General features: G+C 40.8%; 1 protein-coding gene across 2 annotated transcripts in view; it reads left to right on the forward strand.

Annotated features, from left to right (window-relative positions):
• dnaaf9 (dynein axonemal assembly factor 9) overlaps positions 1 to 24984 on the forward strand; it is a 237916-nt gene that overhangs the window by 9615 nt on the left and 203317 nt on the right. For both annotated transcript variants that reach the window (XM_041190151.1, XM_041190158.1), the window contains exons 2-3: positions 12810 to 12889; positions 19287 to 19406. In XM_041190151.1, coding sequence (XP_041046085.1) covers positions 12810 to 12889; positions 19287 to 19406 — 200 coding nt within the window. The remainder of the gene's footprint in view (positions 1 to 12809; positions 12890 to 19286; positions 19407 to 24984) is intronic.

Consider the following 24984-nt stretch of genomic DNA (forward strand, 5'->3'; position numbering starts at 1 on the left):
TTCCCACATTGCATGAATGAATAGAAAATGAATTAAAATATTATGATTACATGACATCATCATGACATGCAATTGGAGCAACTGAAAAAGATCGGTGATAGAATATGTTAGGGGAGATGAAAAAGCAAATAAGAGAAGTAGAGAGGGAGCATGAAAAGAGCCTGGCAGTCAACATAAGAGAATTCTGAAGTCTTCTACAGTCCTATAAATAGCAGAAGGGTGGTAAAAGGAGGAGTAGGGCTGACTAGGAATCAAAAAGAGAATTTATGCATTAAGGCACAGATGAGGCACTAAATTAATACTTTGCACTTGTCTTCACCAAGGAAGACGATGCTAGCCAGACTATGGTAAAGGAGGAGATAATTTAGACACTCGAATGGTTTAAATTGTTAGAGGAAGAGGACGAAAGACTGTCTGTAGTTAGTGGATAAAACACGAGGATCAGATGAGGATGCTGAGGGAAACGAGAGATGAAATTGTGGAGGTACTGGCCATAATTTTTCATTCTTCCTTAGACTCAGGAGTGGAGTAGTGCCAGAGGTCTGCCAAAAATGGTATAAGAATGAGGCCAGCAACCACAGGCTGGCCAGTTTAACTTTGGTAGTTGGAAAATTTCTAGAATAATAATTCGGGACAAAACTTAATAGTCAAGTGGACAAATGCTGGTTAATTAAGGAAAGCCAGCATGGAATTTTTAAAGAGCCAATCACATTTAACTAACTTGCTGGAGTTTTTTGAAGAGTTAATAGAGAAGGTTGATGAGAGTAATGTAATTGATGTAGTGTACATGGACTTCCAAAAGACATTTGTTACAGTGTCATACAACTGACTTGAGCAAAGTTATAGCTCACAGAATGAAAGGATACAGTAGCAACATGGATATGGAATTGGCTGAGTGGCAGGAAACGGTAGTGGTTAATTGATGTTCTTCAGGCTGGAGGAAGGTTTGTGGTGGAGTTTCCCAGGGGCTTTCAGGCTGGAGGAAGGTTTGTAGTGGAGTTTCCCAAGGGCCAGTATTGGGACCCTTGCTTTTCTTGAAAAATTGCCTAGACCTTGGTGCACAGGGCTCAATTTCAAAGTTTGCAGATGATAAGAAACTTGGTAGCATTATGAACTGAGAAGGATAGTGTAGAACTTCAAAAGGACAAGTTAGTAGTAAGGGTGGACAGGTGGCAGATGAAATTCAATGAAATGTGAAGTGATTTATTTTGGTAGGAAGAACTTGGAGAAACACTATAAAATAAAGGATACAACTCTAAAGACGGTGCCGGAGCAGAAGGACTTGGGTGTATTCGTGCATAAACTGTTGAAGGTGGCAGGACAGGTTGAGAGCACGGTTAATAAAGCATACAACATCCTGGACTTTATTAACAGGGGCATAGAGTACAAGAGCAACGCAGCTATGTTGAACTTGTATAGGACACTAGTTCAGCAGCTGGAGTATTGTGTCTAATTCTAAGCATTGCACTTCAGAAAGGGTGTAAGAGCATTGGAGAGGGTGTAGAAAAATTTACGAGGGTGGTTCCAGTAATGAGGGATCAGCTATGTAGATAGATTGGAGAAGTTAGGCCTGTTTTCCTTGGAGAAAAGAAATGTGGGAGGAGATTTGATAGAGGTATTCAAAATTGAGGGGCCTGACAGAGTAGATTGGGGGAAACTGTTCTCACTCGTGAAAAGATCAAGAATGAGAGGGAACTGATTTAAAGTATTTCGTAAAAGAAGCAAAAGTGATATGAGGAGAGGACTTTTTCACGCAGCGAACGGTTAAGCTGTGGGATGCACTGCCAAAGAGTGTGGTGGAGGGAGGCTCAATTGAAGCATTCAAAAGGGAATTAGAAAGTTGTCTTAAAATGAAGAATATGCAGGCATATGGGGTAAAATCAGGAGAATGAGCAATTCATTTGGTGCTATTCGGAGAGCCGGTGCAGACATGACAAGACAAATGGCCTCCTTCTGCGCTGTCACGTTTCGGTGATTCTGTGATGTACAGAGAGACTACTGATTACCTGTAGTTATTCAGTTGTAGTGATTACACTTTTTTTTTTCCCACCATGAGTTTCTTAACCCTTAAGCTGTATGAAGCTTGGCAGTTCTTGACATTCACTGTCAGCAAAACAAAAATAGTTCCTCTGCTCAATTGGTTATAAGTATGAGTTAGGGTATTGAAAGGACTGCAAATGTCGTCTTATTTCATAATAAAAAGGATTTAATTAAAATCATGTATTCAGATAAAACTGGCAATTAATTAGTTATATAATCTATAACCATGCATTTAATTACATGTAGTGAAGTACAAACCCTTTGAAGAATATTAATGGTCTAGTATTCTAAATTACTGCATTGCAAGAAAGCTGTTTTTAGTGATGCTTTCAAGTTGCCTCTTACTGCCTTTTATGTTGAGAAATGGTGGGGTGTGGCAACCTGGAATCAGACATTTTGTGGGTTACTATTGTTATTGCAATTGTTTAAAAAATAATTTGAGAATGCAACGGTGCCGTTTGTCTCAGTAGGTCTTTTTTTCACTGATCTGAACCCCACCTTTTTTTATTCATTCATGGGATGTGGGCTTCACTGGCTGGGCCAACATTTATTCCCCATCCCTAGGTGGTGGTGAGCTGCTGCCTTGAACCGCTGCAGTCCATGTGGTGTAGGTATTCCAGGATTTTGGAACAGCGATGTATTTACAAGTCAGGATGGTGAGTGACTTGGAGGGGAACTTCCAGGTGGTGGTGTTCCCAACTATCTGCTTCCGTTGTCCTTCTAGGTGGTAGTGGTCGTGGATTTGGAAGGTGCTGACTAAGGAGTCTTGGTGAGTTCCTGAAGTGCATCTTGTAGATGGTACACACTGCTGCTACTGTGCATCGGCGGTGGAGGGAGTGAATGTCCTGGGTTGCTTTGTCCTGGATGGTGTCAGGTTGCTTGAGTGTCATGGGAGCTGCACTCATCCAGGCAAGTGGGGAGTATTTCATCACACTCCTGACTTGTGCCTTCTGGATGGTGGATAGGCTTTGGGGAGCCAGGAGGTGAGTTACCCATCGCACGGATCCTAGCTTCTGACCTGCTTTTGGAGCCACAGTATTTATATGGCTAGTCCTGTTCAGTTTCTTATCATCTATTTCCTTTTTCTAGGAACACTGTTATCCTTTCACATAACTATTCCAATGCTCTTCTGGTCAGCCTCTCATCCTTCCACCCTTGATAATCTTGAGCTCATTTAAAACTCTTCTCTTATCCTTACCCAAGTTCTGCTCACTCCTGTACTTCCTGAGCTACATAGGCTTCTATCCACCAATGCTGCAAATTTAAAATTCTCAGGTTCATGTTCAGATCCCTCCATGACCTTACATCTCCCTTATCTCTGTAACCTCTTCCACTGTTGCAGCCCTCATGATAATGCTGTATTCCTCCAGCCCTGGCCTGCTCCACACCCCCCAGTCTATTCGTTCCACCATGCCGTGCCTTCGACAGTATTGGTAGTAACCTCTGGAATTGGCTGTCAACCCCTCTCTCCCCAGTTCTCTGTCCACCTTCAGGACCTTCAAAACTATTATCTTTGATCAAGCTGTTGGCCAGCTAATCTAATACCCCATTTTGGTGTCATTTGTCTGATAATGCTGCTGTAATGCATCTGAGATGCATTTAATACATTTTTGTTCACAAAAATAACTATAAATGTCTGAAAATATTTAGCTTATTTTTAACAACGAATTAAACCTCCCTTGAATTTTCTGTGCAGGAGACCAATCCCAGCTTCTCTTGACTTTCATTTAATAGGGTCATCATTATACATGAAAAAGGTAGATCCAGTTTGGAGTCATAGAAGAAAATGTAATATAGATTCAGTAGGAGGGATGACCTGGCGGTTCATGTGTATAATCTTTGAAAGTGGCAAGGCATATTGAGAGGGGGGTTAACAAAGAAGGTTTGAGGGGGTGGTGGGGATCTGCTTAGAGAAGTAAAGGATTATGAAAGGTTTAGATTAGCCGAACAAAGAAAAAAAATGTTGCTCCTATCATCTCATGGTACATGGCCTAGGGGACATGAAATTAAAGTTTAAATGAAATGCACACGTGGTGTTGACCTGGAATTTGCTGACTGAAGGTGGTGGAAGTGGAGACCATCAATGATTTCAAAAGAAAATTGCAAGGGCACTTAAGAGGAAATTTATGTGGCTGGGGAAGATGGTGGCGTAGTGGTAATGTTACTAATTAGTAATCCAGATGCCCAGGCTAATGCCCTGTGAACATGGATTCAAATCCCACAGTGGCAGCTGGTGGAATTTTAATTCAATTCATAAACCTGGAGTAAAATGCTGGTTTCAGTAATGATGACCACATGAATCGATTGTTGTAAAAACCCATTAGAGAAGGAATTCGGCCCCACTTGAGACCCACAGCAATGTGTTTGATCCCTAACCGCCCTCTGAAATGGCCTAACAAGCCACTCAGTTTAAAGGAAATTAGAGATGGGCAACAAATGCTGGCTTTGCCAGCAACTTCCACATCCCATGAAAGAATAAATAAAGGCTGCAGGGATAGTGGGGGAATGGGACTGACTGGATTGCTCTACAGAGAGCTGGCACGGATTTGATGGGACAAAGGGCCTATTTTTGTGTCGTGATGATTTTGATTCTGAGAGAACATGGTTGAGATAGAAACGTATTTACTGGAGCAGAAAAGGTTTTATTGAGTATACATAATTTGGCAAGGCTAAAGTTTAAAACTTTAGTTCCACTGTTCAATTTAAAAAAAATAATTTAAAGGATGTTGACATCGCTGGCTAGGTCAGCATTTATTGCCCATCCCTAACTGCCCTTGAGAGGGTGGTGGTGAGCTGCTTCGAACTGCCTATGTGCTGTAGTTATGCCCACAGTCCTATTAGGGACAGAATTCCAGGATTTTGACCCAGTAACAATGAAGGAACAGCGATATATTTCCAAGTCAGGGTGGTGTGAGGCTTGGAAGGGATCTTCTAGGTGGTGGTGTCCCCATGTGTCTGCTGCCCTTGTCCTTTTAGATGATGGCAGTCGTGGGTTTGGAAGATGCTATCTGAGGAGCCTTGATGAGTTCCTGAGGTGCACCTTGCAGATGGTACACGCTGCTGCTATTGTGCATCGGTGGTGGAGGGAATTAATGTCAGTGGATGGGGGTGCCAATTGAGCAGGCTGCTTTGTCCTGGATGGTGTCAAGCTTCTTGAGTGTTGGAGCTGCACTCACCCAGGCAAATGGAAAGTATTCAGCCACACTCCTGTTGTAGATGGCGGGCAGGAGTTAGGAGGTGAATATTTGGAGACTGGATAGGATTGCACATTTTGGATCAAGTGTTTTTAATCTGCTTGGTTCCTGAAGCTTTCTGAAGTGCAACCTGTGATTTGCATGCATGAATTGGATATTTATTTGGAGATACTTGCTTCACGCTGATTAAAATGTGCACCAGATATGCAACTATGATTACAGAGTAAAGTAACATCATCTTACAGCATTGAATGCCAACTGAGTCAATAAAAAATTTAATTTTATTGTTTAACACCCACTGCATTTTGCTGATTGTGGATCTTTAGATCAAAGTAAAAAGTTTTTGGAGCAATGTTCATTTTGTGGAGACCATAAATTTGCCTTTAATATGAGAAAACATCCTAAGCTGCTTCACAAACAGAAAACTGATACTGAACCTGAAAGGAAAAATTAGAAGGGGTGGCTGAAAGTCTGATCCAAGAGGTTTTTAAAAGTTGTAGAAGAATGAAAATATTTCTGCTCATAATGTAATAATTCTACGTTTGTGGAAAAAAATACATTGGGCAGGAATTGTTGGAAAAATAATTGAGCTCGTCGCAATAAAAGAAACAGCAATTTCTGAGTTTTTTTCCGCCATGAATTCCAATTCACCACAAATTACTCTTTTTCATATATTTAAGAACTTAAAATATGTTTTTTGATTTTGCAAGCCAGGCAAAGCAAAATACAGCAAACAATAAGCGCCTTGTTTGTTAAGAGGATGGAGTGTTTGTGTTAACATGGTGGAGGTTGGAGTGGCTATGTTCAGATTTATTTATGTTCCATTGTGAGCCACCTAATGTTTAACTTTTCATAATCTCCTGATGACCTCCATGCTACCTGTAATTTCAGTGAAATGTAATTGGATTATTTAGTGGATAGAAGCAGTGATTCAGTTTCACATAATGCCGCACATTCTATTTTCTGTGATGTCTGATATGGATGAAAATGTTTCTGTGGGACTTTGGATTCAATTCTTGTTCCACTCAGCATAGTTTCCTTATTTTTCAGGAATTTTGATAGACATTGTAATTTGAACTGAGGACCAGAATCCTCCATCATTCTAATAACCAGTCTATTAAAAAGCATTAAGCACATTTGAATGCAGGCAACATTGAAAATTTTTGCTAAAATCGGTCATTGCATACTATTAATTTCCATTAATTTTAATAAACTCTATTCTTAAAACATATACTGTGCTTGTTTGTAAAAGTATAATAATGGAATTTGCAAATGGAACTTTGGCACTGTTCCAGGTAAACAGATATGTCTCGTGACATAAGCCTGCTGCAAATGAAGTAGTAACAACAGCACCAGATTATTTATATAGCTCGTTTAATAAAACAGTCTATGACGCTTATGAAACAAAATATGGTATTGAGCTACATAAGTAGTTGTTGGGTCAACTTGGTCAAAGAGGTAGTTTTAAGGAGTGCCGTAAAGGAGGAAAGTGAGGTTTCAGTGGAGAGATATAGGGAGGGCATTCCAGAGCTTGGGGTCTAGCCATCAATGATGGGGCCATTAAAATTGGTGATGCTTAAGAGGCTAGAATTAGAAGAGTGCAGATATCTCAGAAAGTTGTGGTGCTGAAGGAGATTATAGAGAAAAGCAGGGGGCGAGGTCATGGACGGGTTTGAAAGCAAAGATGAGAATTTTAAAATCAAGACGTTGCTTGACCGGGAGCAAATGTAGGTAAGTGAGCACAGAGGTGATAGGTGAATGGCACAGGATGCGAGTTAATACGTGGGCAATAGAGTTTTGGATGACCTCAAGTTTCTGGATAGGACGATGTGGGGGACCAACTGGGAGTGTTAGAATAGTTAAGTTGAGAGGTAAGCTGGCTATTTGACTCTTTGAAGACTATAGTGGGGTTTCAGACCCATATCATTTTTTAATATTCGTTCATGGGACGTGGGCATCGCTGGCTAGGCCAGCATTTATTGCCCATCCCTAATTGCCCTTGTTCAGAGGGCATTTAAGAGTCAACCACATTGCTGTAGGTCTGGAGTCACATGAAGGCCAGATCAGGTAAGTACAGCAGATTTCCTTCCCTAAAGGACATTAGTGAACCAGATGGGTTTTTACGACAATTGACAAATAGTTTTGTGGTCATCATCAGACTTTTAACTCCAAGTTTTTATTGAAATCAAATTTCACCATCTGCCATGGTGGGATTAGAACCTGGGTCCCCAGAACATGAAAATTAAATGAATAACTCTGTTCCTGATGTAACCTTATATTTGGAAAAAATGATATTGCTTTCTACTTGTTTCATGTAACTTCTCCAATACTCACTTTTATTCTCCTGGCACATCTATCTATATTAATGCATTTGCACAATTGTGAAGCTGTAAAGATCTAAAAATCATAGCTGTGGGGAGGCTGTGGCATAGTGGTATTGTTACAGGTAATCCGGAGAGCTGGGGTAATGCTCTGGGAATCTGGATTCAAATCCCACCACGGCAGCTAGTGGAATTTGAATTCAGTAAAAACTTGGAATTATCATGACCATGAAACCATTGTCAATTGTCATAAAAACCCATGAGGTTCACTAATGCCCTTTTAGGGAAGGAAATCCGTCCTCACCTGGTCTGGCCTATATGTGACTCCACATCCACAGCAACATGGTTAACACTGAAATGGCCCAGCAAACCACTCGGTCATATCAAACCGCTAAAAAGTCAATAAAAGGGAATGAACAGGACGGACCACCCGGTATCAAGCTAAGCACTGGAAACAATGGCAAACCCAGCCCTGTTGACCCTACAGAGTCCTCCTTTCTGGAGGCTTCTGCCAAAATTGGAAGAGCTGTTGCACAGACTAGTAAAACAACAGCCTGACATAGTCATACTCGTGGAATCATACCTTACAGATAATGTCCCAGACGCCACCATTACCGTCCCCGGGTATGTCCTGTCCTACCAGCAGAGGTGGCAAAACAGTGATGTACAGTCGGGAGGGAGTTACCCTGTAAGTCCTCAACATCGACTCTGGACCCCATGAAGTAGATTTCAAACAGATCTTGTAACTCAAGACTGTGTATCCATGAGACGCTGTGGGCCATCAGCAGAAGTATAATCAAGCACAGTCTGTAACCTCATGGCCTGTCATATTCCCCACTCTACCATTACCTCCAAGACTTGGGATCAATCCTGGTTTCATGAAGAGTGTAGGAGGGCATGCCAGGAGCAGCACCAGGCATACCTAAAAATGAGCAGTGAAGCTCTCAACACAGGACTACTTGCATGCCAGACAACATTAGCAGCAAGTGATAGACTAAGCAATTCCACAACCAAGGGATCAGATCTAAGCTCTGCAGTCCTGCCACACCCAGCCATGAATAATGGTGAGCAATTAACAACTCACTAGAGGAGGAGGCTCCACAAATATACCCCTCAGTTGAAGGAGCCTAGCACATCAGTGTAAAAGATAAGGCCAAAGCATTCGCAGCAATCTTCAGCAGGAAGTGCCGAATGGATGATTCATCTTGGCCTCCGCTGGAGGTCCCCAGCATCACAGATACCAGTTGTCAGCCAATTCGATTCACTCCACATGATATCAAGAAATGGCTGAAGGCACTGGATACTGCAAAGGCTAGGGGCCCTGACAATATTCTGGCAATAGTACTGAAGACTTGTGCTCCAGAACTTGCTGTGCCCCTAGCTGAGCTGTTCTGTACAGTGACAAAGCAGGCATCTACCCAGCAATGTGGAATATTGCCCAGGTATGTCCTGTGCACAAAATGCAGGACAAATCCAACCTGGCCAATTACCGCCCCATCAGTAAAGTAATGGAAGCGGTTATCAACCGTGCTATCAAGCGATACTTGCTTGGCAGTAACCTGCTCACTGAAGCTCAATTTGGGTTCTGCCAGGGTCACTCAGCTTCTGCCCTCATTTCCCTCTTGTTTCAAACATGGACAAAAGAGCGCAATTCCAGAGGTGAGGTGAGAGTGACTGCCTTTGACATCAAGGCAGCATTTGACCGAGTGTGGCATCAAGGAACCCTAGCAAAACTGGGAATCGGGAAAAGCTCTTGGCTGGTTGGATTCATGCCTAGCACAAAGGCAGATGGCTGTGGTTGTTGGAGGTCAATCACCTCAGTTCCAGAGTGTCACGGCAGGAGTTTCTCAGGGTAGTGTCCTAGGTCCAACCATCTACAGCTGCTTCATCAATGACCTTCCTTCCATCATCAGGTCAGAAATGAGGATGTGTGATCATCAGCGAACAAGGTTCACCATTCATGACTTCTCTGATGCTAAAGCAGTCCATGTCCAATTGCAGCAAGGCCTGGCTTGGGCTGACAAATGGCAAGTAACATTTGTACCACACAAGTGTCAGGCAATGGCTGTCTCCAACAAGAAAGAATCTCACCATCACCCCTTGACTTGCAATGACATTATGATTGCTGAATCCCCCATGATCTACATCTTGGGGGTTACCATTGACCAGAAACTGAACTGCACTAGCCTTATAAACACTGGCTACAAGAGCAGGTCAGAGTCTAAGAATCCTGCGATGAGCAACTTGCCTCCTGACTCCCCAAAGTCTGTCTGCCATCTACAAGGCACAAGTCAGGTGTGTGATGGAATATTCTCCATTTGCCTGGATGAGTGCAGCTCCAACAACACCTAAGGAGCTTGACACTTTCCAGGACAAAGCAGCCCACTTAATTGGCACCCCATCCACAAGCATTCAACCCCTCCACCACTGACGCATAGTGGCAGCAGTGTGTGCCTTCTACAAGATGCACTGCAGGAACTCGCCAAGGCTCTTTAGACAGCACCTTCTAAACCCACAACCACTGCCATCTACAAGAACAAGGGCAGCGGATATATGGAAACCACCTGGAAGTTCCCTTCCAAGTCACTCACCATCCTGACATGGAAATATATTGCCGTTCCTTCGCTGTCAGTGGGTCAAAATCCTGGAACTCCCTTCCTAACAGCACTGTGGGTGTACCTACACCACATAGGAGCTCACCACTACTTCTTGAGGGCAATTAGGAATGGACAAGAAATGCTGGCCTAGCCAGGGACACGCACATCCTGTAAATGAATGATTTGAAAAAAAGCTTAAAAATGAGAACAAGTAAAAATCTTTGAAGTATAGCTTAAGTTGTGTTTCTAACCTTAAACACATGGGGAAAAAAAGTTGAAAGTTCAAACTTATTACATAATATTGTATTTGAAGGATACTGGGATTTTAAGTTTGTCTAATGCTTTTAATCTGCATTCCTAAATATATTTAATTAAATATCTTGAATATAAATTAGATAATTTTGCATTATATCAGCCCTGATAATCAGTAGGTTAAAAATCAGATATGAGTATGAAAGACTGAAATAAATGTAAATAATTTCAGTGCATAGGTTGAAATGTTACTTTGATTGATATGAATGACTCAGATGATGTCTGAGTTTAAGCTATTCATTACTTCCTTCTATCTGTAGAGTAGAGAAGTTCCCCTGCTGTCCTCAACCAGCAGAACCAAAATAAGTTAACTGGTCAATTTGTCTCATTTACTGTTTGTGGGACCTTTTATTAGTTTGCAAATTGGCAGCTGCAACTTAATGCATAAAATGTATAAAGTGGTTTAGGATGTCCTGAGGACATGAAAGGACCATGTAAATAGAAGTTTTAACTTGCCTCTTAGTGTCATTTGTGCTATACTCTTGATAAATATCCTTCTTTATTTCCTATTTCTGCTATTTATTCTATTGGTCTTGTTCCACAGATGTGAGTTAACTCTTCAAGTGACCAGCAGTCTACCCCTGTCTGTTCTTGCCTGAAATTTACACAAGTGCAGTTCTACTAGACATGTGAATCTGACATTCTTTAGCTTCTTCTCAACCCAGGGGTACTAAGTCATTGCTAAGGCCTCCGTGTTATTCCAGCTTCCAATCAGTGAGTGAATTAATTACAGACTAGCGATCAAACCTGGCACTTTTTCTGGTCTGAGGTTCAGCTATTAACTCAGCCAGTCAGCAGAGTAATGGAGATGACCACATCTGGTTCTGTATGCATCTATGCAGTTGGAGTTCTAGGGTGGCTTTATTCTGTTTTCAGCCAGTTAACTTCTGTTGGCTGGTGTCTTGGCAGGCAATAACAAGCAACCAGCTACTGCAATGGAGTTGAGTCAATTCATCTGATTTAGCATATTGTTGAAAAAAAAGAGACGTCCAAGCTTTGCAACCTGCATTCATCAGAACACTTGCAAGGCTATTAATATAAGGGGAAAACAATTTATTCTGTATGTGAAAAGAGTATTGATTGGTTGGCAAGTGGAGTTGCCATGGAGAATGCACCAGTGATGGTAACTGACAGTTAGCTGCCAAGCTTTGCTTGAAATTTAAGCCAGGTCGCTTGATCCTCATTTGTCAAGGCATTGCCCCAAAGAATGAGCTGGCGAATGACTGTCACTTGTTTTATTTAGCTGAAGCAGGCGCAATGTGTGTACCTGTTCTTTATGTCTGCAAAGAACAGGGCCCTGTGCATATTTAGCTTCCAGTACATGCAAATGCACCAACTGACAATCTGTCTGTGAGGACAAAGGGCCCACAACCTTCCTTTCAAGTCTTAATGGTTGGAACAGTCTGAAAGTCAGAGTGAAGGGGTGGAAGACATGTGACATGGGCCTAGCTTGTGGAACCAGTAATATTGCCTCGTGGTACTGAAAAACTCCAGTTTGCAATTTTACCATCTTCAAAAAGCAGCGCAGAAAAGGGGCTCTGCCCAGATGGAATACTTGGCCCCATCTACGCTGTTCCTACAAGAACTAGTGTGCCATCGCCTACAAGACTGATTCAAATCTGTGTGCCCTCTCCTCGTATGAAGTAAAAAGTCAACTCCATTGGGAAAGTCAATTATACAGCATCGGTTTTAGGCCTGCTGACCTCTGAAGGAACACCTCATTGGACTTTGAATCTGGACTCTGGACACACATGAGCCAATTCTTTTCTCTGTGGCCTTTCCCCTGTAAATCTGTCTTTCTCAATCCCTCTTCTACATAGCCCAGGGGGCTATGTTGCGACCTCCTCCTCTAGCCCCCCAACCACACTTTTTTGAGCGTATGCAAGTAAACTAACCTCGGAGTTCATCCTATTACAAGTATGCTGTGGGGTTGTTAATTGAAATTGGATCACACCAAAACTGAAGGGGGTCGGAAATATGTCACAGTTTATAAAGGAGGGAGCAAACCAAAATACCTTTCTGTTTATAGACGGATGGTGTGAGGAGAAATCAGAGCTGTTTAAATTAACTGCCCTCCTGTCCTGGGTTACACAAAATGTCAAATTCTAACCTGTGGTAATTCCAGGTAGACAAGTTTGGAAAGTGACTCAATTTTTAATTTTCAGACAGTTTTCAAAACACTCTGCCCCAACTCTATTTTTATGTTAAGATTTGGATATGGTATATCCTCCTTTGTTCCTGTACAATAACTGCAGTATGAATTTATCCCTTTTAATAGTTTCTATGACTATTAAATATGAAATAGTTGAAATAACCGGTCATATTTTCTGTGTTCTGTTTTGTAGCTGCAGCCGTCTTCGACAAGTTCAAAATATCCTGAATTACAGCAGCAAGCCAAAATCTGATGGAATTCTCTGCATTCTGGGTATGTTTCGGGCCTGTATTCTGTATCCAAGCTTTGACCACAATGACGTAGCTATTTAGTCGCCAAGCAAGTTGGCGAAAATGTTCACTTCCCTTGGCAGTAAAAATGTCTTTTTATAAAAATGAACTTTTTGGTTAAGTACTCCAAGCACATTCTTGGGTTAACCAGTACCAAAATCTTGCCCTTTCTCCCCATTCAGTTGAGTTGAAAAAAATAGTACGTATCATACTCTGTGGAACAGATTTTGCTATGACTCATTTCTCTCCTTATTTTGGTTTGCTCTTTCAACCAACAAGCTGCTTTCATGTCAAGGTCATGACTGACTTTAAGGAAACTAGAAACGAATATTTGGGATGAGTCTGGATGTCAATTCAGTGCATCAAGCTGTGGAAAATAACATATTTGGTTGAGTGTACAGACACCACAAATTGGCTTGTATTAACTTTTTAATTTAGTTCACATGTCTGTAGATAACCATTTACGCTGGACCCATTTGCCCTGTTGCTGAAAAAGTTGACATTTAGCATACATTATTGACATGGTTTCAATAAATTATTTATTTTTAAGTTGTTTAGTCATCATTTTTTCATGTAACGATAAAATTCTGTGATATTTCCCCATGGGGTGATAGAATTAAATACAGTCAAACTGCATTTCAACATTTAAAAAAAAAATGATGCTTTTGAAACTGGTATCGTCCAGGTGGACTGAGAAAATTCATTTGCAAAAAAAGTTGGGGGTGAGATCATCTTTAATGGTGGGTCTTATGTGCCGCAATCTAAGGCATCTACAATAAAATGTATGTTAAATTTTGTTATGGTTATTAACATCTTTCTCACTATTTTAGGGCAAACTTTAAAACTATCCAGTGGGCAAAGCTGCATGTGTAGCATGTATATGTCTTATCACGTTGGCTCTGGGGATTGCTGTAACCTGTGGTTGTTTTGCAGGGATCATGTTATTTGCTGAAACTTGAGCTGGGGCACTGGTGGGCAGTAGAAATGCCTTAAGGGCAATTGGAGTTGTTTTGATTTGCGCCTAGAAAGAGTCTTTGTGTTGTAGTAATAAATGAAAAGCGTTTATGTTAACTGTGTATCATTTTAATTGATTTGAAATTAGGAGCATGAGATTTTATGGAATTACTTGTGCATTAATTAGTCAAATACAGATCGGTCCCTAATGTTGTTTTCCTATTGGTAGATTGTAATAGGAAGAAAAAAATTGTATTTTTGCAATAGAATTTAACATCTCTCATTTCCTTTGGGTGCAGTTAGATGTGAGGAAAGTGATTTATTTTATTCTTCTAGCACAGGCACAAGTATCACAAAACATCAGAACAAACTGGTTTTATCAAATAACCTATTCCTCCTCCCCAAAATTTGCCATCTTCCCACACAAACGGCACGGTTTTTCAGTGCTTCCTAATGGAGGAAAGGCTGAGTATTTACATCCTTGTTTCTGCTTGCCTTGACATATTTTAAACTTGGCATATAAGTCAGTCCCATTTTTTTGAAATCCTCACTGGTCCCAAAAAATCCCAGGATTTTTTTTTGGAATCCTCACTGGTCGACTTGTATGCCGTGATCTACAGTTCCTAACTTTGCAGCATCTATCCACAGTTTTCTTACTTATTTCCGGTTTCCCCCCTTTTTTTTCATGCTACTTCTCTAGCTAACTGACCCTTCTGTTTAAAAACCTCTTCAGTGCTTTTTTTATTCTCCATGGAGGCCACTTCCAAGCGCTCCATTTAAGTCTCTGCCTGACTCTGTTTGTTTGTATTGTACTGATGTAACCTATCCAAGCTGGCTTGTTTATGGCCTTGTTTTTGGCAGTCTGCCAGGTTTCTTGGAGACAGATTGAACCTCCTGTTTGTTTCTGCCACTGCCCCTACTTGGGCTGCATGCATCCCTCTGCTCTGTTACTCCAGTATTTGTTTTCTGTTTTCTTTTGTTCTGGTGCTGTGGTAGTTTATTGCTATGAATATTTGCTTTTTTTTTATTCTTTCATGGAATGTGGGAGTTGCACATATTTGTCACCTATCCCTAATTTCCCTTGAATTGAGTGGTTTGTTAGGCCATTTTAGAGGGCAGTTAAGAGTCAACCCCATTGTTCTGGGTCTGGAGTCATGTAAGCCAGACCAGGTAAGGATGGCAGATTTCCTTCCCTAAAGGACATTGGTGAACTGGATCAGTTTTTATGACAATCAATAATAGTTGTCATGGTCACCATTACTGAGATTAGCCTTATATTTCAGATTTATTATTTGAATTTAACTTCTACCAGCTGCCAAGTTGAACATGTGTTCCTGAACCATTAATCTGGGTCTTTTGATTACTAGTTCATTGACATTACCACTGTGTCACTGTCTCCCCTATATATGGAATTGGCATTTATTAGTTCAATTCATATTCAGTTTTCAACATATGCACTGCTTTGTTATGAGAGTTCAGGTTGGTGCTGTTAAACTATACAAGTGATTCTCTATGATCACTATGATTTGGGAAGAAATTGCCATTTTTTTCCCCCGGAATTGCAATTTCTGATTTAGAAAATAATTTAAACAAGGTTTAACAAGTCAAAAATACTCGTGTTATTTTAAACTTTTAGCCATTTATTTTCCCTTAATTGCAGTTTTAACTTTTAAGGTCTGAATATCTAAAAGACCTGGTTAGTTGTACCTCAACAATTGGGAGCAGATATTGAATCACATCAATGAATTCTTCATATCCTTGTATCCAATTTGTAAAATTTTCAGCATAATTCTTGTTCAAGGTAAGGGCAGAGACATTAGCCCATCAGATTTGAGTTTTTCTTCTATTTCAGAAAAACTTGAAAATAAACTGTAGTTTAGATACTCAAGGCTCTATTTCACAAATGCTGTTATAACTTCCACACCTGTGATAAGCAACAGTTGTGATCATTATTTCTTTGACAATCAGAAAAGAAAAATCATTTGTAATCACATTCTCTTCAACTTTAGTTTGGAAATTATGTAAATTAATTAAGTTTTGGTTATTTATGGAAATTTGTGTTAAGTGTGTTGGCCAACTTTTTGTCTCCTTTAGGGAGTTGTGCACACTTACGATTCTGTGTGATGTTCTCTCTATTAATTTTACTTTTACTCTTAAATGACTTAACACAGAGGGTTAAAGATAGAAACTGCTATGATGGGAAAAGTGGAGGTGGGTACGTACAATGCTCCCAAGCTCAGACCTCTTCCCTGAATTTTCCTAAATTTTAGACCATTCCTCAGTTCATAGAACCTCCTGTCATTATGTTAGATTAATTTCACTTTATTTCTCCCACAAACTTGACCACCTCCAAAATGCAGCTGGAGCCTGAGATCCATTCCATATTGTGCCTGAATCCTCAGCGCTGCAGATCCTTGATTCACCTCTATGGTGATATGGCAGTGTCCCTAGTAATAATATTTAGCATTACTACCCCATTCTTTTAAAACCTCTGACTCAAATATGAGCCATGGAGATGTCCTCATAATGAAACGATTTTCTCCCTTTGTATTCTATGGTGAATCTTGATTCTTTCGGAAGCTGCAGTTTCCGTGCCGTTGATGAGAAGGGTTTCTCCTACATTGTTGATACTCCTGTGATCACTACCTGAAAGTGGTCATTCCTTATTGTATGTACCTGCTGTCTGACTGCCCATAAAAAGCAAGTCTGTATCGATAAGCTCTAACGCTGGAGTTGAGGTAGAAGATCAGCCAAGAGCTTGTTGAATGGCAGAGCAGGCTGGAGGCTAAATGGCCTACTCCTCTTATTTCTTCTGTTCTAGTGTTCTTCTGCCACTACTGCAACAATAATCCCTTTCAGTAATGCAAAAAAGTCTCATTTGCAATATTGAGGTCTTATTTAATTCCATTTGCATAAATAATGCATTTATTTTAATTTTGTATTATGGATTTCATCACTTTTTATTAGAAACAAGAAAGTTGTGAAGTGAGCATGGTAAAATAAATAATGACAATTAAATACAGGACACAAGCTAAAATTGTGATTGGAGAACTAGAAGGTAGAATGCAAAATTAAAAAGCCTCGAGGAAGATTGAATTAGGTTTTTGTTTCCCATAATCTGCAACCAAAATATTAACTAGCTGTGAATGTGAATCACAGAATGACACAATGCAGAAGAGGCCCTTCGACTCCTCGAGTCTGCACTGACACGTGAGAAACAACTGACCTACTACCTAATCCCATTTACCAGCACTTGGCCCATAGCCTTGAATGTTATGATGTGCCAAGTGCTCATCCAGTTACTTTTGAAAGGATGTGAAACAACCCACCTCCACCACCCTCCCAGGCAGTGCATTCCAGACTGTCACCACCCTCTGGGTAAAAAAGTTTTTCCTCACATTCCCCCCCCCCTAAATCTCCTGCCCCTCACCTTGAACTTATGTCCCCTTGTGACTGACCCTTCAACTAAGGGGAACAGCTGCTCCCTATCCACCCTGTCTATGCCCCTCATAATCTTGTACACCTCGATCAGGTCGCCCCCCTCAGTCTTCTCTGCTCCAATGAAAACAACCCAAGTCTATCCAACCTCTCTCCATGCTGATTATGTCAAACATGGGTACACAGACTGTATGTGCTTCTGGGATGGAAGTGTTATCAATAGAATGTAACAATATTAAACCAAATAATGAACCAAGTGGTCACAGATGTTTCCCTATGTGAGACATACTATGAAATTAAAGTTGTGTAAGATTGATATCTTGGATAACTTAACAACATTGCTGTGAAACTTTCCTTATGCTTAGTAACTTACCACCAGCCATCATTGTATTTTGAGTGGGGTCCATGATACTGAAAAATGTATATGTTGGAATGAAGGAGCACAGTGGCTTGTTAAAGGGACATAGGAATAGTAGTGGGCCATCCATCCCCTGGAACCTGTTCTGCCTTTCAGAGATCATGGCTCGACATCCCTTATCCCTTATACCTTTGGTTAGCTAAAATCAGGAATCGATTTTGACTCAATTCCCTCCTTCTTTTGAGGGAAAGTTCTACACTTTATAACCATTTACAAGAAGAAGTGTTTCCTAACTTCTCTGGCTCTCGTTTTACGGTTATGTCTCCTTTCGATAGACTACCCACCAACTGAAAGTTTTGCTCTTCTCTACCCTAACCATTCCTTTCAAAGCCCTAAATACTTCAATCAAATCACCCTTCACCATCTATATTATATTCTTAAAACCTGGGTAAACCTGGTGGTGATGCAGATTCAATCATGGCTTTCAAAAGGGAATTGGATAAGCGTCTGAAGTGAAAAAATTGCAAGGCTACAGGTAAAAGGTGGGGGGAGTGGGTCTGGCTGAGTTGCTGCAGAGACTTCTTTTTTGCTTGGACGTGACAGGCTGAATGGTATCTCTTCTGCTGTACGCATTCTACAATCCTACAATGTTACAAAAATCCAAGATTTTGTTTACATTTTTATGACTTATAAAAATTGGTCATCTGTACGTTTCTGCTTGACTTGTTGAGATATATCTAGTTATTGTTCCATGAGTATGGCGAAAACTGATTTAACGCTTTCTCTCTTACTTTGACAGACGCACAAATATTCTTGCAATGTCTGCGTAACATCGCTTTGTCCCATGCCAACATAATAGAACTTGCTTTTTTACCTCTGGAAATTCAGATTAGAATTGCAAGTGTTTATTTTATAGGCCATTTGGCCCATCGTGTCTGTGCTGGAGCAATCCGAGATTTAACTTCACTCCTTATCTTTCCTCAGTCCTGTATCTTTCTCTGCTTCAGATTTTAGTTTTCTTTTTCCTTGCAGGATGCAGTGGTCTCTGTTTCAGTCATCCTCTCTGGCAAAGCTTTTCATGTTTCAGCAGTAACCCTGACAGGAAATTCTCCTAATCAGGGGCTCTAAAGACAGGTCAATGACCTGAAATTCTGATTCTTTCTCTACACATGCTGCCTAATCCTTTGAGTGTTTCTGGTATATTTTGTTGTTTTAAGGGCCTTATCAACTTCCACCTTCAGAGATTTGTATATGTGATCTCACCAGTCTGTTTCTGCCGAGTTTCTCCCCCTTGGTTGCATCTCCTCCTTCATCTTTCAGAATGCATCTTTTTACGTTTTCTCTGCATGAAATTTCATCTGCCCTGTATTTGCCCATTTCATCAGTTTGTCACTGACCTGAAATCTGCTACTATTCTCACTGTTTACTACGGATCCAAGCTCTGTCGTTTGCAAAATTTGAAATTATGCCTTCAATACCCAATTCCAGATCATCAACACATATTAAACAAAGCAGTGGTTCTAATATTGCATTACCCTTATTACATTAAATGGTTTGGAGTACCAATTGCATGTTAGACATTGACAAGTTTTCTTTGTGTGGTTTCTAATTGACTTTTTTTCTTTTACAGGTATTGATAGCAGATATAATGAGGGGTGTAGAGAATTGGCAAACTATCTGCTTTTTGACCTTTACAACCTGACAAACATCGATTCTGATGTGTCTGATTTGCCGGAAGAAGTTCTCGATGGTAAATATATGATCTTTAACCTAATTTCACAGAGCAAATGGCTGAATTATTCATCTGCTAAGGTGCCCTTTTTGCATTTTTAATATAAATGTTTTCCCCAATATCGTACTTTATTAAGGGGTGTCAGAGTTGTTAGATTGGAACTCTTTCCACTTTGTGGGTGTTAAATTAGGAGCCTGTGGAAAAAGTAACTTTTAAGGTACAGATGTTCCAATGCCTGTAAAATTGGTTTCTGCCTACTAACAAGCATTGGACCCTCTGGGAGTGTTTTGATAAGTCCACAGATTAGTTCAAGGGTCAGTCAGTTTTGGGGAGTCTGTCAGCCCACAAGTGCCACAGAAACAAAAGGGACAGAAACAAGTCCCAGTTAAGTTAAAGAAAGAGCTGCGGGGAGCAGACTTTAAGTGAAGAGGGCCATTGGGGCAAAGATACACCTTTGGAGCAGTGGTGTTCTGGTTGGCACAGCCATAGATCTGCATGTGTGCTTGTGAGTTGGTGTTGATTGTACTCAGGAATCCATGAAGAAGGATTTGGGAAGGCGAGATTGAAACCCTGTGAGGTGGGCCATTGTTAACACCATCTGAGTGGTAGTGACATTTGGAGAGAATTCCAAGGAGAGATATTTGATGCTGAAGCTGGGAATCCTTCATGAGACAGAATTTCAATAAGATTGTTTGTTTGACTTGGCGTTTACTGATGTCTGGGTGGGTTCTTGAGAAATCCATGGACTCTGCCTTGATTGCATCTGAATTCTGTAGTGTGTGTTTGACCATAGTTCGTGGCCAAACACACCACAGGTACCTCATACTTAGTCTGAATATTAGAGAATAAGATACATGTTGTAAATTGTTTTACCTTCCTGAACTTGTATGGTCAATTTTTGTTTTGGTCCATGTCTTCAAAACCTGTGGAATTTTGTGGCTTTATTCCAAAAGCAGATGTCTTGAACCTCAACCATTATCCTCTTTAAACAAAACTTTATTGGTTCCCTAACTGGGTCTCTTTCTCCCCCCCCAGCCCCTTCACACCCTTGGGTCTGGCCAAGGATTATAACATAAATCGGGGGCTCTTGCGGGATCTCTGATCCACAGAGAAATACAAGTGCTGATACTTGCTGTGGTTAAGGTTTTTGAAATTTCTGTGAATTTTGCTATACTGATTGAAAAGCAGAATGGCTTTGTCAATTGCTAAGACTTTTCTGGAGAGGGAAGATTTATCCCTTTGTAACCTGCAACAATTAACCAAGGCAAGAAGCAATAGTGAATCCAAATTGAATTCCAGCTAATTCAACTGAATTGCTGTTGCAGATGAAGCAGCTTGAACTTGAAAAGGGAAAAGAAATGAAGCAACTTGAGATGGAAAAAGAAATGGAAATGAAAAAGCTCGAGTTGGAAAAAAAGGAGAAAGAGAGCAAAAGAAATGAAAATGCGAAAACTTGAATTTCAAGGAGAGGAAGAAATTAAATAGTATGAACTGGCTAGAGAAAAGCTTAGGATACGGAGTGAAAGTAGTTTGGATGAGGAATTAAGTCCCATCCTGAGTTTTGATATAACAAAGAATCTTCGTCTGTTGCCTAAATTCACTGAAGATGGGGTTGAAAGCGATTTTATCTTGAAAAGGTGGCTAACCAACCAAAATGTCCAAAGGACATATGAACACTCATTTTGCAAAGTGTGTTCATTGGGAAGGCTATGGACGTCTATTCTTGTCTTTCAGAAGAACAGATTATAAGATGGTTAAAGCTGCAGTACTTAATGCTTATGAGCTTGTCCCTGAAGCATACCAGTTGAAATTTCGGACTTTAAAGAAAAGATCAACTGCGACGTTTGTAGAATTTGCTAGGGGAAAAGAAATACTGTGGGACTGATGGTTTCAATCACTGAAGTTAGAACAAAGTTTTAAGAATGTGAGAGGGCAAGTGATACTGAAAGAATTTCAAAGTAGCTTCCCAATAGCTATTTGGTCACACCTGCCAGACTGTATGGCTTCTAAGGTACAAGAAGCAGCAGTTCTAGCAGATGGGTATGATATATCACAAGCACCTGGGGGGCAGTAGATATCTACTTGTCTACTCATGGAAACTGGAGGAACAGAAAAGGGTCTAACTTTATGGAGAAGGGATGGGCAATAAATGCTGGTCTAGCCAGTGATACCCATATCCCGCGAATGAATTAAAAAAAGAGAGACAACAGTCAAGAAAAATGATAGAGAATAAAAAGGTTGAAAATAAACTGGGTATGCTTTTATTGCCTAAGACAGGGCCCATTGTTGGAAACTGGAAGATAAACTGGTGGCAGTAGTAGGAATGCTTAAGGAACCCTCCGAAAAGGCCGTACCAGCAAAAGAAACATGTTAAAAAAACCGTAACAGTGGTACAAGTGAAACAAATTCCCTCAAAACTTACTAGAAAGGGAGATATGACTTAAGAACAATCAAGATGATTCTTCCTTGATTATGGCTGATGGCGGTCGAGCTGCTGAAGGTTTTGTCTTGAAGGGAGAAGTGTTCCCTTACTCCTCCAACAAAACAAGTAAACACATTAATATTTTGAGAGATACTGGGGCAAATTAGCCATTGATGGTGGCTGATGATGCAATTTGTGTTCCAGATAATTTGATAAAGGAGAAGGTATTAATAGGGGATATTCATGGAATTTACAAACCTGTTCCTTTGCGCAAAGCCAATTTATGAAGTGACTTAGTAAATGGAACTGTAAGTGTGAATTGTTCTGAAGTTACTTATGGAAGGGGTAGACTTTTTATTGGGTAACGATTTGGCTGGTTTGAAAATCTCACCATCCCCAAGAGTTTGAGAAAACTGGTTGAGGTGCGAGAAACGGAGATTTTGCAGGAAGAATATCCTGAGCTGTTCCCTGCTTGCGTGATAACTAGAGCCTATACTCGTAAGGCTTGACAGGGAAGGGGAATTCATTGAAGAGAAGGACAATCTTTGTGTGTGACTTGATAGGCTGCCTTTTGGGTTTGTGAAGGAGAATAAAAACCCAGACCATAATGAGACAAAACTGTTTAGCTGAAAATCATTGGTGGAGGCCCAACAAGCGGACCCTGGTTTGGGGGGCTGTGTCAACCAGCATACCCTGAGGAAGAATCCGACAGAGCCCCTCAATGTTGCTATCTAAAAGATGGCTTTTTGATTGAGGAAATGGAGACCTTCTCAGAGACCTGCAGATGAGGAGCAGACAGTAGTCCATAAAATTGGGGTCCCTCCTGGTTATCACAGGGAAATTTTAAGAATTGCCTTTTATTGGCCAGGAGTGCATGGAGATTTGTGGAATATGATAAGACGTGTCACACCTGTCAGGTAGTCGGGAAGCCCCAGCTGTCGATTAGACCCAGTACCTGCTTTTGATGAACCATTTAGTAGGGTTCTGGTGGATTGTGTAGGACCCCAACACAAGACTAAAATAAGGTAACAATGAGTTTTAGCTATTATGGATTTACCCAGCAGATTCCCAAAGGTAATCCCTTTAAGCAAAACCACTGAAAAGTTAATAATTGATGGGTTGATTGGTTTCTTTACCAGGTTTGGGTTGCCCAAAGAGTTTCAAGTAGATCAAGGATCAAACTTTGTTGCGCGTGTTCAAGGAGGCAGTGCATAGCCTGGGTGTGTAACAGATTAGTTCATCTGCCTATCACCCCAGTCCCAAGGGGCTTTGGAGAGATTCCATCAAACCCTAAAAATCATGATCAGGGCTTATTGTCTGAACATTGGAATAAAAGTTTCATTTTTATTACTCCCCATCAGAGACTCACCTAACGAAGCGACGGGGTTTAGTCCTTTTGGGTTAGTCTATGGGCATGAAGCACTTAAATTAATCAGAGAGAATCACGGTCCAGAAAGAAGAAATTGTGTTTTTTGATTGTGTCCAACTTCAGAGAGAGGCTGTCAAAAGTTTGCACTTCAGCTCAGGAGCATCTTAAGATTTCCCAACGAATGATGAAAGACCACATGGATAAGAAGCTTGATATTTTCAATCTGGGGATAAAGTGTTGGTTTTAATACCTTTGCTGGATGAGCCACTGAAAGCTAAATTTAGTGGTCCTTATGTTAAAAGAAAGCTCAATGCAGTTAATTATGTGATTAGTACCCCAGATAGAAGGAAACGCCAATATGTATGTCATAATAGGTTAAAAACTTACCATGTCCGGGAAGCTAGTCCACCAGCAACTGCACTTTTGGTTATGAAAATAAAAAAGAATATAGACACACTGGAGGCTTTACACAATGAAGCAAAGCAAGAAGGTTCTCTGGCTGAAACTGCATTTGCAAAATTGGCCGCTACAGTGGTGTTAGAAAATTTAGACAATGTTACATGACCTTCCAGAGAAGTCTAAAAGTGACATTGCCGAACTGCTCACCAAGCATAAGTTGATATGTTGTGATGAACCAGGGCGGAAGTCTTTAGCTCAACATGATTTGGAAGTGAGAAATGCTATCCTCATGAAGCAAAATCCTTATCGTCGAGCCCTGAAATATTGGCTCAAGCAAGTGAAGAAGCTAAATCTGTACTGGTTAACGACACCATTGAACCCAGTCAGAGCAGCTGGATTTCTCAATTGTCTTGGTGCTGAAACCTGATGGGTCCCTTAGGTTCCGTATCAACTGTCGAAAGATTAAAGCTATAACGAATGTTGACTTGTACCCAATTCCTCGACTGGAGGATCGCATCGATAGAATGGGACATTTGAGCTTTGTTAGCAAGATTGACTTCCTTAGAGGGTATTGGCAAGCTCCATTAATCGATCAGGCAAAAGAAATCTCTGTTTGTAACACCAGACCACCTGTATTGATGCCTTTTGCCTTTTGGGATGAGGAATGCTCCTGCTATGTTTCAACGGCTAGCCAATCAGGTAATTGCTAGATTACACAAGTGCGTGGTATAGATTGATTATCATTTGATTTATAATACCTGCGGAGAACATCTGCAATACTTTGATGCCCTATTTGATGGGCTTCAAGGGGCGAATCTGGTGATCAATCTGGCAAAGGGTGAGCTTGGCAGGGGTAAAGTCACCTACCTGGGGCATAAAACCATAGAAAAGTTACGGCGTAGAAAGAGCCCATCATGCCTGCTCAGGCCAAAAAAGAGAAAAAAGAATCTAACCCCTCATTTTTAATCCCACCTTCTAGCACCTGGTCTGCAGCCTTGTAGGTTACAGCACTTCAGATGCAGATCCAGGTATCTTTTAAATGAGTTGAGCATTTCAGCCTCAACCACAAATTTAGCCAGTGAACTTCAGTCATCTGCCACCCTCTGGGTGAAAAGATTTTCCTCACGTCCCTTTTAATCCTCCTATCAGTTACCTTAAACCTATGCTCTCTGGTAATTGACCCATCAGCTAGGAGAAACTGGTCTTTCCTATCAACCGTATCTAGGCCCCTCATAATTTTGTACCCCTCAATTAGGTTACCCCTCAGCCTCCTCTGTTCTAAGGAAAACAACCCTAGCCTATTCAATCTTTCCTTATAGCTGCAATTATCCAGCTCTGGCAACATTCTTGTAAATATCCTCTATACTCTCCATAGCAATTATGCCCTTCCTGTAATGTGACCTGAA

The sequence above is a fragment of the Carcharodon carcharias genome, chromosome 1, assembly GCF_017639515.1.
Source record: "Carcharodon carcharias isolate sCarCar2 chromosome 1, sCarCar2.pri, whole genome shotgun sequence".
NCBI lineage: Eukaryota > Metazoa > Chordata > Chondrichthyes > Lamniformes > Lamnidae > Carcharodon > Carcharodon carcharias.